This window comes from Vulpes vulpes, chromosome 7 (assembly GCF_048418805.1).
Source record: "Vulpes vulpes isolate BD-2025 chromosome 7, VulVul3, whole genome shotgun sequence".
Taxonomy (NCBI): domain Eukaryota; kingdom Metazoa; phylum Chordata; class Mammalia; order Carnivora; family Canidae; genus Vulpes; species Vulpes vulpes.
Window position 1 is genome coordinate 30,326,576 of NC_132786.1, and position 19,573 is coordinate 30,346,148.

Here is a 19,573-nt window from a genome sequence, read left to right on the forward strand (position 1 = left end):
TCTTCAAATCTCTGTTTCCATGCTACCTGGCCCCAGATTGTTTGCATGCCTTCTCTCAAGGAGCAGGGAAATGCTCTACCCCAGCCATGCTCACTGACCTTTAAGACTCCAAGGTATAATCCCTGCTGGTTGAAAGAACTCAAAAAACTCAGCCTTTCTTATATCCCAAGACAATGGCTTTGGGGAACTATTCTCCTTGTGTGATACCTCTGTGCTCCTCTCTCTCTCTCTCTCTCTCTCTCTCTCTCTCTCTCTCTCTCTCCCTTCCCTGGAAACACAGCTCCCTGTCTTCATAGCACCCATGATCTGTTTCTCCCCTATACCATGTCTCCACATTTCCTACCTTCTTCAATGTGTCTTCTTCTCTCCCTTTAGGTATGGAATTTGTTCTGTCAGTCTTCAGGTCAATTTCTGGGGTATTTAGGATAATTTGATAGTTATGTAGCTGTGTTCCTGGAAAGAGACAAACCTAGAGTCCTCCTACTCCACTGCCGCCTTCTGACTCCAGACCATAGCTTTTTAAAATAAAACTGGTTGGGATCTCAGAAGACAGACACTCGTGAGAGAATTTAGAAGATGGGGATCTAATGCTTCATAATCAAGACTTCAGAAAGCAATTAACTAATTACCAAAAGGACAATACCCTCAGGAAAACAGATCCTGAAAAACACTGGGAAGCTTAAACAAAAAGAAGGATCTCAAATCCAAGAAGATACTTTCTAAACCAAAAGGAAAAAGATTACTCATGGAAGTGGAAAGCTGACTCCATTAATGTTGCAGTGGCTTCTCATTGACTGAAGGTAAGTAAGGGCAGCCTGCTTTTGCCAGACAAAGAGGAAATCTTCCTTCTTTCTGCTGGATTATGCAAGCTGTGATGAATGGTACATGCACGAGAGCCCTGCCTCCCTGACTTCTTCACACCAATTTAGTTAGGTTTCCTTGACACAGCATCACAAAATTGATCTAGAAATCCGAGCCATTCCCAATAAAAGTCCCATCGAGTGAGTTTATATGAGCATGTGTGTGCATGTGTTAGAATTTATCAAGCTAATTATAAAAGGTTCATGGAAATGAAAAGGATCTAAAAAGCCCAAACAATTTTTAAATAAAAAGTCATACAGGCATCCTTTATTTTATTGAACTTTGTTTTTGCAGTTTTGCAGAAACTGCATTTTTGCAAATTCAAAATGTGGCAACTCTCACTGAACAATTTCATAGGTGTGATTTTTCCAACAGCATTTGCTCACTTCATGTCTCTGTGTCACATTTTGGTAATTCTCACAATGTTTCAAACTTTCTCTTTATTTGTTATGGTGTGCATTATGTACATCTGTACATCTACAGATATGTACATTGCTTTTTTGGACATAATGCTGTTGCACACTTAGACTACAGTACAGGGTAAACATAACCTTTAATATGCACTGAAAACCCCCCAAAATTCTTACTTTATTGCAATATTGCTATATTGCATGGTCTGGAACCAAATCTGAAGTATGTCTACAGTATTACTGTACTATAAAGCTCCAGTAATTAAATGAGTGTGTTAATGGCTTCAAAGAGACCCAGATTAGTGGAACAGAATATAGATTGCAGAAACAGATTATCTTTTTCATCTCTCTCTCTTTTCCTATAACTATATATGCATAGAAGTACACGTTTATATATGAACACATATGTATATGTAATATATAATATGTATATTCATAAACATATATATATTTATTTGTATAAATATACTCACAAACACATATTAGATTCTTTGTAGGTAAAGGTAACAAATAGTTTCATGAGAAAAGCACTGCCATGTCAATAAGTGGTTCTAGAAAAACTACATGTTCCTATGAGGACAGGAACCCTAAACCCTTCATCATGCCACATACAAATACTAATTTGAAATGAATCATTGAGTCAAACATAATCAATAAGAATATAAAACTTCCAGAAGAAAATATAGGGAAAAAAAGAAAATATAAGGCAACTTTTCATGAACATATGTACAAAAATTTTTTGAGATAAGTGCAAAAGTAACTAACCAGAAAAGAAAAAAAAAAAAATTGGACTTTGTTGGAATTAAGAAAATTTGATCCTTTTTAAAAGTTTTATTTATTTATGAGATACACACACAGAGAGGCAGAGAACACAGTGGGGAGCTAGATCAGAGGTTTTTATACAGAAGATGGAAAAGCAAAGTATTTAATTGGCTATAGTTTATTTATTTATTTATTTATTTATTTATTTAAGATTTTAAAATTTTCTTATTCATGAGACTTACAGGGAGAGAGGCAGAGACATAGGCAGAAGGAAAAGCAAGCTCCCCACTGGGAGCCCAATCCTGGAGTCCTGGAATCCCTACCTGAGCCAAAGGCAGGTGCTCAACCACTGGGTGACCTAGGCATCCCAATTGGCTATAGTTTAAATGGTTGCCCTTTTTGGGCTAATCTAGTTATTTAGATGTTTATAATTACTTATTTCTTGAGTTTCATTTTATAAGATACCAAAGCATTGATTCTGCCTTGGGTTTTGGTTTGCTTATATGGACTACCAAAGGCACTAGAGCCCCTCCAGTTTAATGTCTTTCTTGTTTAACTTCTCTAACAATATACATAAAGAGAGATGTACGACTTAAAATCAACCATCAGCTGAAGTAGATTATCCTGGTATTAAACCTTCCCCAAATCTCTATGACCTTATAAAGCATTTTTAACATCTTCTTGCTGAGATGCTCCAGGGGTCCCCAAGGTCTGTGTTCTCTCTCATTGCAATGACTAATAAACCTAACTTGTTTTACTACAGTTGTGTTCACAATTGTCTTTGGCAGGAAGGCATTGACAGGAGGAAATAAATCCACTATAACTCTCTCCTCAGTTAAGGACTTTCTTCTCAATGTTACAGCAATTAAGGCACTATGGCCTTCCACAAATATGCTTAGGTAAACCTTCAAAGGTTAGACACTATCTGCCTATAACTCCTGTTATATCCCCATTTCCAAGCCATGCTTTAGTGGAATATACAGGAAACGTGAAAACGTGAAAAATTGAAAGCCCATGAGAAAAGAATCCTTTATATGTCTAAAAAAACCAACATGGCATAATGAGGTATTAAAGGAGGTAAAGAAGAGAGATAAAGGAGGTCAGCTCTAAGAAATAAAATGAGTATGTAAGCATACTCTATCACAGAATATAATGGCTTCAGTAATTTCATATATAAAATATAAAATATAAAAAATGAAGACAAGTACTGAACACTTCATGTAAAACTCTTTCATGTCCTATATAGTTATACTTTTTGACAGACAATTTGATGTAAACAATTGAAGTTTAAAATGATCATGCAATGGTAATGTACAAACAGAAGTAAATTTGAAAAAAATAGAAGAAAATAAACTTTTATGCAAATAATTTTTCAGACAAAGGTAATGGAATTGTAATGGAATTACATTCATTACTGGTTTTTGATTTGTGATTACCATTAGGTTTGTCTATAGCATCTTCTACATATAATAGTCTATATTAAGTTGATGGTCACTTAAGTTTAAACCCATTCTTTCCTGCTTTACACACACACACACACACACACACACACACACACACACACACATTTTAGGTGTACGTTGTCATACCTTATATCCTTTTATCTTGTGCATCCCTTGACTGATTTTAACAGATATACATATTTTCACTGCTTTTGTGCTATTTTACTCCTACTTGTGGTCTTCCTTCCCACTCAAAGTCCTCTAACATTTCTTGAAGGAGTGGTTTAGTAGGAGTCATGAATTCCTTCAGTATTTTTTTTTTGTCTGAGAAACTCTTTATCCCTCCTTCTATTTTGAATAACAACCTTGCTAGAAAGAGTATTCTTGGCTGCAGATTTTTTTCGTTTCAACACATTCCATATATCATGCCACCTTCTTCTAGCCTGCAAAGTTTCTGCTGAAAAAATAATAGCTTTATGGGATTTCCCTTGTATGTAACTATCTTCTTTTCTCTTGCTGCTTTTAAAATTATCTTTATCACTACTTTTTAATTTATTTTTATTTATTTATTTTAGAGAGAGCATGTGTGTGCATGAGTGGGGGGAAAGGCAGAAGGAAAGGGGAAAAGAGAGAGAATCAAGAGAATCCAGGGTGCCTGGATGGTACAGCCAGTCAAGCAACTGACTTTGGCTCAGGTTATGATCTCAGGGTCCTTGGATTGAGCCCTGGGTCAGGCTACCTGCTCAGCAGGTAGTCTGCTTATCCCTCTATCCCCACCCCACCCCCCATTCATTCTGTCTCTCAAATAAATCAATTTTAAAAAGAGAGAGAGAGAGAATCTCCTGCTGAGCAAGGAGCCTAACATCAGGCTTGATTCCTGGACTCAGATCATGACCTGAGCTGCAGCCAAGAGTTGGATGCTTAATTGACTGAGCCACCCAGGCACACATCACTACTTTTTACATTACTGTATGTTTTGGTGTGGATCTTTTTGGGTTGATTTTGTTCAGTTATCTCTGTGACTTTGGGATCTGGATTTCTGTTTCCTTACCCAGATTTGGAAAGTTTTCAGTTATTATTTCCTCAAATATATTTTCTGTCCCCTTTTCTCTTTCTTTTCCTTCTGGGATCCCTATAATGGGGATGTTACTACGCTTGATGGGGTTGCTGAGTTCCCCAAGTCTTTTTGCATAATTTTTTTCTCTCTCACTTTTTCAGCTTGATTACTTTCTGTTACTCTGTCCTCCAGGTTGCTGATTCAGTTTCTGCTTCATCTAGTCTACTATGTATTCCACTTAGTATATTTGTAATTATATTTATTATGTTCTTCATCTATGATTGGCTCTTTTCTATCTCTTTTTTAAGGGTCTCACTGTTGTCTTCCATTCTTTTCTCAAGTCCATTTAGTATCTTTATGATCATCATTTTAAATTCTCTATCAGACATATTACATATTTCCATTTTGCTTAGGGATCTTGCTATGATTTGTCCTATTTGGGGGGGATGGCAGGGGGGGAACATATTCCTCTGTCTCCAGTTTTTCTAACTCTCTGTGTCTGTTTTGCTGTATTGGGAAAGTTGATTACATCCCCTGCTCTCAAATTCAGTGGTCTTATGAAGTGCCCTGTAGTACAATGTCCCTTATTCACTAGAACCAGCTGTTTAAGAGGTGTCTCCTATGTGTACTGCATGCACTCTGCTATTATGGCTAGGCTGCATTTCCCTTCAGTCTAGTTCTCTGGAGTGGTTCTCTTTAACCTGTTGTGGGCAGTGTTTGGTCTCTATGGTGTTAGTGGGCCAATGTGAGGCTGCCTTGGGCTTGAGTTGAGTTAGAACAGCATTTGCCATAGATGTGATAACACCAAATTTCAGAGTACTTTCCCTGTGTTGTCTCCTCAAAATCTTTAATTGGTGGGTGGGGCCTGCAGTCAGACCAGTTTTCTGCCCAGGCCCACTGCTGAGGATGCAGTCTGACTTGTTTGTATGTGGTTATTTTTTCTTCACCCTGAGGAAGAGGTCACTTTGGAGTAATGGTGGCCCCTGTCTGAATTGTTTGCTCACTGCTAGGCTTATGACACTACCTTGAATGGGTTCTGGCCAAGAGCATATTTTATGGAATGGATCTACCAAATTGCAGAGGGGAAAGGCATGCAGTGTTAGCAAGTTAGCTAGTTAGTGTCTGTGCTACACTGGTTTCAGCTTGTGGCCCTGTGTTTATGCTGGGGGGAAAGGGAGAGAAATGGCACCTGCCAGCTACTTTGTCCTAGAAGAATCTCCCAAAGGTCTCTGTTCCTGCAAGACAAGTTCTGCTGGTTGTAAGAACTCATGAAATTCAGCCCCTCTGGTTTCAAAGTGAAATCTTATGGGGATTTGTCTTGCCCATGAGGAATCCCCAGTGTGGCAGTTTTCTTCACCATGCCTGTAGGCTCCTCCTTCCCACTGACCATCTCTTGGGGTCATTTAGCTCTCCCACCACATCTACACCATTCCTAAAATCTTTCATGAGGTCTCTTCTTTTCATTTAGTTGTGAAGTTGTTCTGTCAGTATTTGGATTGTTTTCTGGGTTAGTTACATTGATGTTAGAATTATCTAGTCGTATTTGTGGGATGAAGTGAGGCTAGAGTCATCCCACTCACCATCTTTCCAGCAATCCTCACCCTTGACCCTTGATGCAGAGAGTGTATACCTTGGCTCACATCCTCAACCCTGGCCTGGGAATTAGGGAGACAGTGAGGAAGGAAGGAGCAGATTTAGGATGGGAGAGGTAGGGATCCCAGAGCTACAGGAAATTTCTCTCCGGGAAGAGCCTGGTTGGAGACAAAAAGAAATGGTTGAAGCACTAGTAGTCTCACCCTCCTGGGCGTTCAATCTTCCAAGCTCAGAAAGCAATCCAAAGAGAAGGAACTAGGCTGGGCTAGAGCACAGCCAGCATGGCCAGGGCTGAAGGCCATTGGGAAGCTCTAAGGCTGCAGGCAAGCAATACTCAGGAGTTCATCACACTGCCCTAAGCCTTGTAAGGACTGTACTTGCTTTCAGCTCATGCTGGATCACCCTTAGGGCTTCCATGTGGCTCAGCAGCTGCCACAGGATGCAGAAGAAGAAGAAGCAGACACGGGCTTATGCCTTTGCACACAACTGATTTGTTCTGGCTAAGTTTACATTGATTAAAGCCTTCAATAGTGACACAGGAGCAAATGAGCATAATTTGCTATTCTGAAGTTCTTGGTAATTTCATTTCTCCATTTCACGGTTTTCTGGCATGTTTAATTTGCTGCTTTGGAGGAATAGAGGAAAATAGAAATGTTAAAACCTTGTACAAGAAATTTTGTTTAAAAGCTACTGCAGAGTTAATTTAGGAAAAGGAAACCTAAGTGTTTTGTTAACAGTTACTCTAAGCACTAGCAGGGAAGCTATAGAGGTGGGAAGGGCAACAAGGCAAATAGAAACTGTGTCCCAGGTGGACAAGAGCATGAAATTGTCTTTGAATATCCTAAGAGAAATCTTAAACCACACAAGTCCAAAACCTAACTCAACTTCTACCCACTTCTCATCTATACCTCCTTTTATCCCAGCACACCCTATTGCAAGCATGAATTGTGTCAACAGTTGCAACATTAAACTCATCAGGCTTAAAACGTGGGCCTGCTAGTACTACACCAGAGATCCTCAGAAATTTTTATTAAAATAAGGCAGGCCAGTGATCACAATGACCTAAAATAAGTTAGAAATGAGGATGGGGAAAGTAATGGTAGAATTATCCTATGTGTCATATACATGACACACAATATATATATATTATATATCATACATGTATTATATATGTATATATTATATATAATATATATCATACAATTCACCCACTAAACTGTACAATTGAATGATTTTAGGATTTTTTTCATATATTCACAGATGTGTGCTTTGACCACCCCTCACCCAGCCTAAACAACCCAGCCCTACACAGCCATTCATCTTTGTCTCTATAGATGTCCCTGTTCTGGATATTTCATTAATATTGTCTCTATAGATGTCCCTGTTCTGGATATTTCATACAAAGAAATATGATTTTGTGACTGGTTGTATTCACTTAGCATAATGGTTTCAAAGGTTCACCCAAGTTGTTGAGGTGTGTTTCATTCCTTTTTATGGCAAAATAATATTCATTGTGCATAAATTACTATCCATACAATGTTTATCCATTTATTAGTTGATGGACTTTTGGCAAAGGAATCTCTTGGGCTCTGTGGTGAGCTACTCTCAGGCCTGAACCAGGAGCAAAGAATCTTTGTTTATTGATGGAGACTCTGTAGGTTCTCATTAGATTCTACCTAGGTTGATGGTTTCTTTATCCATGTACAATGCTTTGAGGTATGCAGAAGTGCACTCATTTCAGTAAGAGGGAGATGAGGAGGAGGGCACTGAAGCAAGAAAATCTTACCCCAGAAGCTCAGCTCAGTGAAGAAGGAGTAACAATTCTGGGTTCCCCAAAAGAAAAAGATATATCCTAGATCTCAATTTACCTGAGGCCAAGGATGTATCACCTGGAGATGCAACATTTATATATGACCAGGAACTCAGTTCAAGCAATTCCCTGAAGATAGAATGATCTTAATGACTCTCTGAAGGTTCCGGGGCTGCCCTTACCTAGCAATATTTCCTCTCAATATCCAAAAGCCTAGAATGTATAGAGCATTCTAGGATACTGGAGAGATGTGGACTATGGGTGTCTTTTCCTGAGAAGGGATCAGTTAGCATGGCCCTGGGGATCTAAGGGTGGGCAGCAGCAGTGTAGCTTGGGATGTAACAATTTTCTTGGTTTCAAAAGAGGCAATATTGTTTTTCCCCATTAAGGATCACAGCAAGTAGAGGAATCAATAGACACAAGCCTACATATTTCACTCTCAGGATTTATTTTTTTTTGTTTGTGAAATTGAAAGCTTTAAGCCATAACAAAAGGAGAGAATATCAGATTTTTTTTTCATTATAGAATCAGGTCACTTAATGGTGAATGTCTTGGTTAATAGTCTTTCTCCAACCTATGGCTTTTGATGTTGCTTAGTCACTGTTGTAAAACAGAGAAAAATGGAAATGTTAAATTTTAATTGTTAATAAAAGCTATCTAATTTTTCTATGCAACTACAGGTGTAGGAAGTAATTAGCATATAGAACACTGCTTATAATGTCACAGTCTATGCCAGTGCTCCATGAAATTATCAAACCTGGCTTTCTTTTTCCTAAATTGTCTGTGACAGCTCCAGTAAAAGGAAATACTATAAAGTGGCATTCACATGCATTTCAGTTACACAGTTTCAACAATTCATGTGGAGAAAAGAATATTATCAGCAAGGAAAAAAGAGGAAAAGAACATTAAAATATGTGAAGAAATAAATAACTATTGTCTATTTTTATCATCTGAGGAAGAGTACTTCCACAAGTCCTCTATGCATTTCCAGCAGGTGTCCAACCTACGTACATGTTAAACTCAAACTCATTCTTCACTCCCTCCACGTGGTCACTCCCAACACAAACTGGTGCTGACCAGGCTGTACAATATGTCATTAGTAAAAGGTGTCATCATCCATTGGGTCAGAAATATTTATCTCTGCAGGTTTGTCTCTGTAGTTCTCTTGTATTCTAACCCAAATACACCTATCCAGTCACCCATTCAATTGAGTCTACACCTCTGTTATATCTCCTAAAACAATTCTTTTCCTCTTAATCCTGCCCTTCTCACACATTTCTGCGTATTCTATAGTCTTAAAGTTGTTTCACTAACCTTTGGTTCTTACTGACTCTGAATGACTTTTCCCCTACTTTATCCCAGTAAAATTTGTAAAAAGCAAACCATGTCATCCTGAATCCCTCCCTTACTACTTCAAAAATACTTTAACTATACAAGAAATACTTCTATATAAGAAAATGACTCCTTGTCATGGCATACCAGACACTTGTCGTGGCTCATAATTACTTGAGTAAATTTTCTCTTGCAATTTTAATTTTAATAAATTTTAAAATGTATTAAAAGCACAAATTTGAAAACAGGACTGCATTTACATTTAATCTTGCTTATCTTGCTACTTTATCAATAAACATCATTTAAGTACTTCTTACACTTTATACTCAAACTGTCCATTCATTTTGTTGGTCACCTTCAAAAGGTGACCAGGTGATTTGGTAAAAGGTGATTTGTTCCTAAAAAGGTAAAAGGTGATTTGTTCCTAAAATCATCTTTACTATCCCTGATCGCAGGTACCATCCCTTCCCTCCTGGACTGTTACAGTAGTTTCTCCACTCTCTAATTTCTCCAGTTCTACTGTTGCCATCATACAGACTATTTTCAACAAACCAACCTTTTATGTTTTAACAAACCAGCCTTTCAAAGTGGAAGTAATGTGCTTCAAACTTTAATCTTCCAGTGATTTCCCTCTTTCACTGGGAATAAAACACAGATGGCCCCCAAATCTCCCACAGCCTACAAGAGTTTTACTGTCTGACCTACTACTACCACAGCCCTCTTGCTAACTCTGCTCCAGCTAACCTGACATGACTTTTATTCATCAAACATTCCTGGCTTATTGTTTCATTGGATCATTCATGTGCTTGGAAAGCTCCTGCCCAGGTATATGCATGGATACCTCTGCTAGCTCTATTCCTATGTCAGAAAGAGTTGATTTACAGCTGGAATGGAAAAGTTCTACCTTTATCTCTGGGAAAGCCAGGGTCCCTGGTTTCACTTTTTGCCAAGATGTCAGTGAGATTTGTCATGGGCTGTTAAATTTTTTTTAAATTTTAAGTTCAATTTGCCAACATATAGTATAACATCCAGTGCTCATCCCACCAAGTGCCATCCTTAGTGCCTGTCATCCGGTTACCCCACTTCCCCTCCTGCAACCCGTTGTTTGTTTCCCCAAGGTTAGGAGTCTCTCATGTTTTGTCTTCCTCTCTAACTGTTCCCCCACTCAAGTTTCCCCCTTACCCTAAAGTTCTTTTCACTATTTCTTATATTCCATGTATGAGTAAAACCATATGATGATTATCTTTCTCTGACTGACTTATTTCACTCAGCATAATACCCTCCATGTCAATGTAAATGGTAGGTATTTGTCCTTTCTGATGGCTGAGTAATATTCCACTGTGTGTGTGTATACACACACACACACACACACACACACACATATATATATATCACACCTTTTTTTATCCATATATCTGTCAAAGGACATCTTGGCTCCTTCCACAGTTTGGCTATTGTGGACATTGATGCTATAAATATTGTGGTACAGATCCCATCATTTCACTACATCTGTATCTTGGGGAGCAATTGCTGGGTTGTAGGGTAGCTCTATTTTTAACTTCTTAAGGAATCTCCACACTGTCTTCCAGAGTGGCTGTACCAGCTTGCAAGCCACCAACAGTGCAAGAGAGTTCCTCTTTCTCCACATCCCTGCCAACATTTGTTGTTTCCTATCTTATTAATTAAGGAAACTTGAGGCCTTGTGCATGAGGTGTACCTGTGGTGCCCATTGCTTGCCTGCACTCTCTTTGCTGCACTGTACCATTTACATTTAAATAAAAGCCTCATGTGAGTTGATCCCGGAAAGTCAAGTACCTCCTTTCAAATTATCTAGACTGGGAAATACTCATTCAATCATATTCAAAATTTCTATTCAGCTCCTCCCTCACCATCAACTCTCCCATTTACCTCTACTGAAAAATAAGAACATTTTACATGAAGGGTAGTAGTTATGTTTTCTTTGGTGGCAGATGGGAAATAGAAATCCATTAACAACAACAACAAAAGAAATCCATTAACTTAACTCTCCATCAAAGTAAAATATGAAGGAGTGGCAAATTAGTAATTGGATGAACTCTTGATTTCACTAATGGTTGAATTTTTAATTTTTCCATTTACCCAGTGATAGGTCTGTCAAATACTATGATTTCTCTATGTATCTGACTTATAAATATGAATAAATATAGGTATACAAATGTATATATGTACATATACAATTTACAGATATATATTTTGAATATATGCAAAGGCCAACATTATCCTATTTTATAGTAAAGAATTTTCTTTCTAACCTGGAGGGACAGTGCATTTATCATTTTGCCTTGCATCTAATAGATCATCAAAAATGGAAATTTCATTTTCCATCACCAGGTATATATCAGGCTATGTGTATCTAAATTGTGAAGTTCTTTTTTTTTTTTTTTTTTTTTTTTTAAATTGTGAAGTTCTTAAGAGTCAAACCCTGGAGTCTGGTTGTCTTAAATGAAATTACATCTCCCAAATTTACTAAAATTTCATACACATAGTAACTTAAGTTTTTTATGTCTGTCCCTTCATTTCTAAAATGAGGATAAATATAACCATGGAGTCTTAGTGAGGAAGAAATATCAATGTTGGGAGTCAATCTGTGTAAATCTACCAAGTTAGAACTTAAATGTGTGAGCAGGATGCATGATGGCTCATAAATATTTTAAAGTCATTTCTTATCATAAAAATGTTGGTTAACAAATATCTGGTAATATTAACAAAATATCAAATTTTAGTTTTGAAATTAAATTAAAACTAAATTAAATTTAGTTTTAGTCTTTGTTTTAGTATGTCATGATGTAATATGGAATAATAGCTTTTTTACACTGAGGTATTGTTAAAAATTTTAAACTATTTTATGAATTATGTCACTTTCACTAATTTGTTTCCTCCATTTACCTTTAACTTGATGACTGGTGGCTGTTACTTTTGCTGTCTTCTGATACAGATCTGTAAAAAATAAATAGCATTACATTAGGGTTAGAAAACATTATTTTTTTCTTTTTTGAGTATTTACTTTGCACACAATGTTACATTAGTTTCAGGTATACAACGTGGTGATTTCACAAGTATATGCACTATGCTATATTCACAAGTGTAGATAACATCTATCCTATTATAGCACTATTACAATGTCATTGACTCTATTCTCTGTTGTGCCTTTTATTGCCATGATTTATACATTCCATTACTAGAATCCAACCTTTTCCTCTCCCTTTCACCCATTTTACCTAGCCATCCACCCCACTCCCCTCTGGCAACCAACAATTTGTTTTCTGTATTTATAGATCTGATTCTGCTTTCTGTTTTATTCGTTATTTTTTCTATTCATAAGTGGAATCATATGGTATTTGTCTTTCTCAGTCTGACTTCATTTAGCATAATACTCTCCAGGTATTTTGTTAATTTTGAGAAATCTCCATAATGTTTTCCATAATAGCTATACCAATTTACAATCCTACTAATGGTGTACGAATTTGTTTTTATTTCCTGCACATCCTTCCCAACACATTATTTTTTGTTTTATTGATTCTAGCCAATATGATAGGTGTAGGTCATATCACATTGTGGTTTTAATTTGCATTTCCTTAATGATTAGTGATGCTGAGCATCTTTTTATGTGTCTGTTTGCTATCTGTATATCTTCTTTAGTAAATGTCTATTCAGGTCCTTTGCCCATATTTTAATCAGATCATTTATGGGGTTTATTTGGTTTGAATTGTATAAATTTGCAAATGTCTTCTCCCACTCAGCAGGTTTCCTTTTCCCTACTTCCCTGAGTATAAGCTGATTTTGGCGTAGTCCTAATAGTTTATTTTTGCTTCTGTCTCTTTTGAGGACACATATCTAGAAAAATGTTTCTGTCATCAATGTCAATGAAATACTGCCTATGTTTTCTTGTAGGATTTTTATGATTTCAGGTCTCACATTTAGGTTTTTTAATCTATTTTTTTTTTTTTTTTGTATATGGTGTTAGGAAGTGGTCCAGTTTCTTTTTCTTTCTTTCTTTCTTTCTTTCTTTCTTTCTTTCTTTTCTTTCTTTCATTCTTTCTTCTTTCTTTTTTTGCATGTAGCTGTCCAGTTTCCCCAGCACTATTAGTTGAAGAGACTGCCTTTTTTCTCATTGTATATTCTTGCCTCCTTTGTCACAGATTAATTGACCATACAGTTTTAGGTTCATTTCTGCCTTCTCTATTCTGTTCCATTGGTTGATGTATCTATTTGGGGGCCAGAACCATACTGTTTTGATTACTAAAGCTTTGTAGTATATCTTGAAATCTGGGACTGTGATACCTCTAGTTTTGTTCTTCTATTTCAAGATTGCTTTGGTTCTTTGGGCTATTTTGTGGTTCTCTAAAAACTTTAGGATTGTTTGTTCTAGCTCTGCAAAAAGGAAATGCCACTGGTAGTTTGAGAGAGATTGTATTTAATCTGTAGACAGATTTGGGTAGTATGGATATTTTAACAATATTCATTTTTCCAATCCATGAGCATGAAAATATCTTTTAATTTGTGTCATCTTCAATTTTGTTCATCAATGGCTTATAGTTTTCAGAGTAAAGGTCTTTCACTTCCTTGGTTAAGTTTATTCCTAGGTATTTTATTCTTTTTGTTCCAATTGTATATGGAATTATCTTAATTTCTCTTTCCACTACTTCATTATTAGTGTATAGATTCACAATTGATTTCTCTGTGTTAATTTTGTATATTTCAACATTGCTGAATTCATTTAATATATCAGTTTTTTAGAGGAGTCTTTGGTTTTTCTATGTAGAGTATGTTATCATCCACAGATAGTAACAGTTTTACTTCTTCCTTACCAACCTGGATATTTTTTATTTCTTTCTGTTGTCTAGTTGCTATGGCTAGGATTTCTAGTACTATGTTAAAAAAGTGGCAAGAGTAGATATCCTTGTCTTGTTCCTAATCTTAGAGGAAAAGTTTTCAGAGTTTCATCTTTGAGGATGATGTTAGCTGTGAGTTTTTGATATATGGTATTTTTTATGGTGAGGTATGTTCCTTATAAGTCCACTTTCTTGAGAGTTTTTTTTTTTTGGTGGAAGTTTTATATATTATCTTTATTTGCTCAAGTAAGCAACAGAGACATTTTCCTTTAGCATAGAACAATGAGACCTACTTATTTATCCTTACTTCTGCATTCTTTTTTCCCTAAAGATCCACTGACTAAACAAAATTGTGATTTGTATAGTGATATGGTAAAGAAAAAAGTTGTAAGTGAAATGTTAGATAAAGAAAGACAACTATCATATGATCTCACTTATATTGGAATCTAATTATTTTTAAACAGAAAATAACCTCATAGATACAGAGAATTGATTGGTAGTTACCAGAGGTGGGGGTGTGCTGTGAGTGAAATGAATGAATGAATTCAAAAGATACAAAGTTCTGGTTACAAAAGAATTAAGTCATGAGTATATAATGTTAACTATATTTAATAATAAAATATTGTATATTTGAAACTTGCTAAGACAATAGATCTTAAAAATCCTCATCACAAGAAAATAAAATTTTGTAACTATATGTGGAGACAGATGTTAACTAGGCTTTTTGTGGTGCTCATTTCAAGTATCTTAAGTCTAATTTTAGAAACATGAGCAGTATTAAGTGTAAAATGGGCATTGTATTATCCATATTCTCCCTTTGCTATAATGTTTTTTTTTTATTTTTCTCAACTTCAACATATTCTATTCATTAAATTTCCTTATCTCTATTAATCTCCTTGGCACAATCTGAAAAAAATAGAGGTTGCTTAGGTGGTAGACAGAGCCTACTAAAGCAATTGTAGTCAACATGGCTTTCACTTTGAAAAGCACTGTGAATTTATTAAGTAGCTTCAGTTATTTCTAGATCTATAAGAATAAGAAAGATAACTACTACATGAAATTGGAAAAAATATGGTATATAACAAGATTCAATATGTCTAAATACTAACCCAATTCATCTGAGATCCAAACTTAACACTTTTAAGTCCTATTTGTAATATTCTAAAATATATTTTAGTTTTTCCACAATTGGATTTTAATATGACTTTTAAAAATAATAAATTTACTTACTCTTCACTTTCTGATCCCTCTCTGTTCCAAAGTCTTATTTTATTCCATTTAAGGGCAACAATTGCAGTTAAAATAAGGACAGGTATAAAAATGTAGAAACTGATCAAGAGGCCATTTTTTTTAGGAGCAGCATGTCGCTTTCTGAATAAGGTGTTTCTTTTCTCTGAAAATGTGAAAGTACATTTTAACTTTTTCAAAAATAATATTCAAAGCTTATTAGTAATTTGAAATATAAAAATTTGGGATTCAAATAATACAGTCCTGGGATAAATAAGTTTATATTTTTAAATGTTTCCAGTAAATAAATAAATAATTTTTAAATGTAAAAAAAAAAATGTTTTCCAATATTCTGACTATGCCCCATAAAGTATTATATATTTGTCAACTCAGTATATAATTAATATAAATCTACATTTAATCCTTATATGTATATTCAATCTTTCTATATATTTTCATATTTTTCTATAGCTTTTATGGACTGCTACTTAAAACACATTAAACTGATATTCAAATTTATTCATTTAAAAAATAGAGTAGGTATAAAAGAGGGACTCTAGGGTTGGGGAAGACATAGGAGAAGTAGGGACCCTACTTTCATCTGGTCTCTGGAATTCAGCTGGATAGCTATCAAATCATTGTGAACATTTGTGAAATCAACCAGAGATCTAAGAAAAGAATTGCTGCAATGCTACAAATAGAAAAGCAACCATTTCTACAATGTAGGAGTATGAAGAAGTGAATCCTGGTGATGTTCAGAAGATAAACCAGATGGAGGGAGCCTCTGTAAGCTGGCTGTGGGAAAGTGATATAGCAGCAGATTGCAAAATAGGAACTTTTAGAAGTCTGCTCTGGCAAGGGACATCCCTGCCTGAAAGGCAGTCAGGTAGAGAAGCCAGGTAGAATCCTTGGTGGGACAGTGTGGTCTCAAGATCCCCAAGGTCACAGAAATAATAGGAGTCCCTTAGTGATGCAGAGTTCCCAAACATCAGAGCCAGGGAGCCAGCTGCAATCAGTGAGCCCAGGAGTGGGCTTTCAGCTCAGTGTTACCATAAACAACATAAGTATTAACTATTTTTTTTAGTATTAACTATTTTTAAAGACTTTTTTACATTTACTTTTTCATATGCATATTCTTCATTTTTGGCTCCCTTTTATTACATTCAATTTTTTTTGTCTATATGTTTTCCTTTCTTTACAATTTTGGGATCTAGTTTTTTCTAACAACAGACCAAAATACACCCTGGACATAGTGTATCACCCTGTTCTGTCTACCTATGTGATTATATTCTCTCTTTTTTTCCTTATTTTCTTCTTGGTTTTTTATCTCTTCTGATTTGTTTAGTGTATATTTTGCTGAGGTCATGGTTGTATTTTTGTACTTTATTCTCTCATTCATCTGTATTTCTCTGGACAAAATGACAAGATGGAAAAACTCACACCAGAAAAAAGATCAAGAGGCTGTACTAACCACCAGAGCCTTAATAACTATAGATATTAGTAAAAATGTCAGAGCTAGAATTCAGAATAACTATTATAAAGACACTAGCTAGATTTGAAAAAAGCATAGGACACACTAAATAGTTGCTCTCTGGGGAAATAAAAGAACTAAAATCTAATCAGATCAAAATCAAAAAGGGTATTACTGAGATGCAATTAAAAATTGAGGCTCTGCCAAGATAAATGAGGCTGAAGAGAGAATCAGTGACATAGAAGATAAAATGATAAAGAAACTGAGGAAAAGAGAGATAAACAAGTACTGGAAAATGAGGGAAGGATGTGAGAGATCAGTGATACCATAAATCAAAATGATATTAGAATAATTGGGATCCAAGATGAAAAGAAAAGGGGGGGGGGGGGGCGGAAGGTATACACTGGAGTAAATTCTAGCTGAGAACTTTCTCTAGTCTGGGGAAGGAAACAGGCATTCAAGTCCAGGAGGCACGGAGAACACCTTTCAAAATCCATAAAAATAGGTCAACACCTCAAGCTATAATGGTGAAGCTTACAGATTTCATACAGAAAAAAATCCTAAAAGCAGCTAAGGACCAGAGGTCCTTAATCTACAGAGGTAGAAACGTAAGGCTAGCATCAGTCCTATCCACAGACAACTAGGAGGCCAGAAAGGACTGGCAAGATTGGAGCAAAAATAAATGATATAGAAACAAAAAAAGTAGAACAGATTGACAAAACTAAGAATGAGTTCTTTGAAAGAATTACTAAAATTTATAAAACCCTCACAACACATATCAAAAAGACCCAAATAAATAAATAAAATCACAAATGAGAGGAGATCACAACCAGTACCACAGAAATGTAAACAACTATAAGAGAATATTATGAAAAATTATATGCCAACAAACTGGGCAATCTGAAAGAAACAAACTACTAAAACTGAAATAGGAAAAAATACAGAAAATTTGAACAAACCTTTAACCATCAAAAAATTTGATTCAGTAATAATAATCTATGAACAAACAAAAGTACAGAGCCAGATGGCTTCCAGAGAGATTCTACTAGACATTTAAAGAAGAGTTAATACTTATTCTTCTCAAACAGTTCAAAAAAATAGAAATGGAAGGGAAATTTTCAAACTTATTCTACAAGGCCAGCATTACCTTGATTCCAAAACCAGATGAAGACTCCACTAAAAAGGAGAATTACAGGTCAATATCCCTGATGAACATGGATGCAAAAATTCTCACCAAGGTACTAGCAAATTGAATTCAACAGTGCATTAAATGAATTATTAACCACAATCAAGTGAGATTTAGTCCTGAGCTGCAAGGGTGGTTCAATATTCACAAATCAATAAACATGATATGCCACATTAATAAAAGACAGGATAAGAACCACATGATCTTCTCAACAGATGCAGAAAAAGCATTTGACAAAAAAGTACAGCATCTATTCTTGATAAACTCTCTCAACAAAGTTGGGATAGATGGAATATAGCTCAACATTATAAAGGCTAGAGACAAAAGACACACAGCTACATATCTTGACATCATAAAAGCCAAAGAAAAAGAAACACAGCTAATATTATCCTCAATGGGGAAAAATTGAGAGCTTTTTTTCTCTATGGTCAGGAACAGGACAATGATGTCCACTCTCACCATTCTTATTTAATATAGTACTGACTTAGCCTCAGCAATCAGAGAATAAAAAGAAATAGAAGGCATCCAAATCAGCCAGGAAGAAGTCAAACTTTTACTATTTGCAGATGACATAATACTCTATGTAAAAAATCTGAAAGATTCCACCCCAAAATTGCAAGAAGTGATATACCAATTCAGCAAAATTGCAGGATAAAAATCAACATACAGAAATCTGTTGAATTCCCATATACCAATAATGAAGAATCAGATAGAGATCAAAGAATTGACCCATTTACAATCAATCACACCAAAAACCACAGGATACCTAGGAATCAATCTAACCAAAGAAGTGAAATGCCGGTACTCTGAAAACTATGGAACACTTATGGAAGAAATTGAAGATGACAGAAAGAAATGGAAAAGAATTCCATGCTCATGGATTGGAATAAAAATATTATTAAAATGTCTATACTATCCAAAGCATCTACATATTTAATACAATCCCTATCAAAATAACAAGAGTATCTTTCAGAGAGCTAGAACAAACAATTCTAAAATTTGTATGGAACCACAAAAGACCCTGAATAGTCAAAGCAATCTTGGGGGAAAAAAAAAAGCATGAAGGGCACCTGTATGGCTCAGTCAGTTAAGCATTTGCCTTCAGCTCTGGTCATGATCCTGGGGTTCTGGAATTGAGCCCCCATGTTGGGCTCCCTGCTGAGCAAGGAGTCTGCTTCTCCCACTGCCTCTCTCTGTGTCTCTTTCTCTCTCTCTCTCTCTCTCTCTGTCTCTCTCTCTCTTTCTCTCTCAAATAGAAAGAAAGAAAAAAACAAAGCTGGAAGTATCACAATTCCAGACTTTAAGCTACATTACAAAGCTGTAATCATCAAGACAATATGGTATTGGCACACAGACAGATACATACATCAATGGAAAAGAATAGAGAATCCAGAAATGGCCATAACTATATAGTCAACTAATGTTTGACAAAGCAAGAAAGAATATCCAATGGAAAAAAGGCAGCCTCTTCAACAAATTGTGTCAAGAGTACTAGAAGCAACGTGTAGAAGAATGATAATGGACCACTTTCTGACACCATACCCAAAAATA

The 19,573-nt window shown here is 35.7% G+C and overlaps 1 protein-coding gene across 1 annotated transcript in view; it reads right to left on the reverse strand.

Moving 5' to 3' along the window:
- Window positions 1-8,364: 8,364 nt before the first annotated feature.
- The window catches only part of LOC112916316 (A disintegrin and metallopeptidase domain 3-like), a 99,890-nt gene continuing 88,681 nt past the window's right edge, over window positions 8,365-19,573 (reverse strand). Inside the window, exons 19-21 of the mRNA XM_072763475.1 lie at window positions 15,369-15,531; window positions 12,193-12,243; window positions 8,365-8,535 (exon numbers count right to left, since the gene is read on the reverse strand). Coding sequence (XP_072619576.1) covers window positions 12,195-12,243; window positions 15,369-15,531 — 212 coding nt within the window. The 3' untranslated portion in view covers window positions 8,365-8,535; window positions 12,193-12,194. The remainder of the gene's footprint in view (window positions 8,536-12,192; window positions 12,244-15,368; window positions 15,532-19,573) is intronic.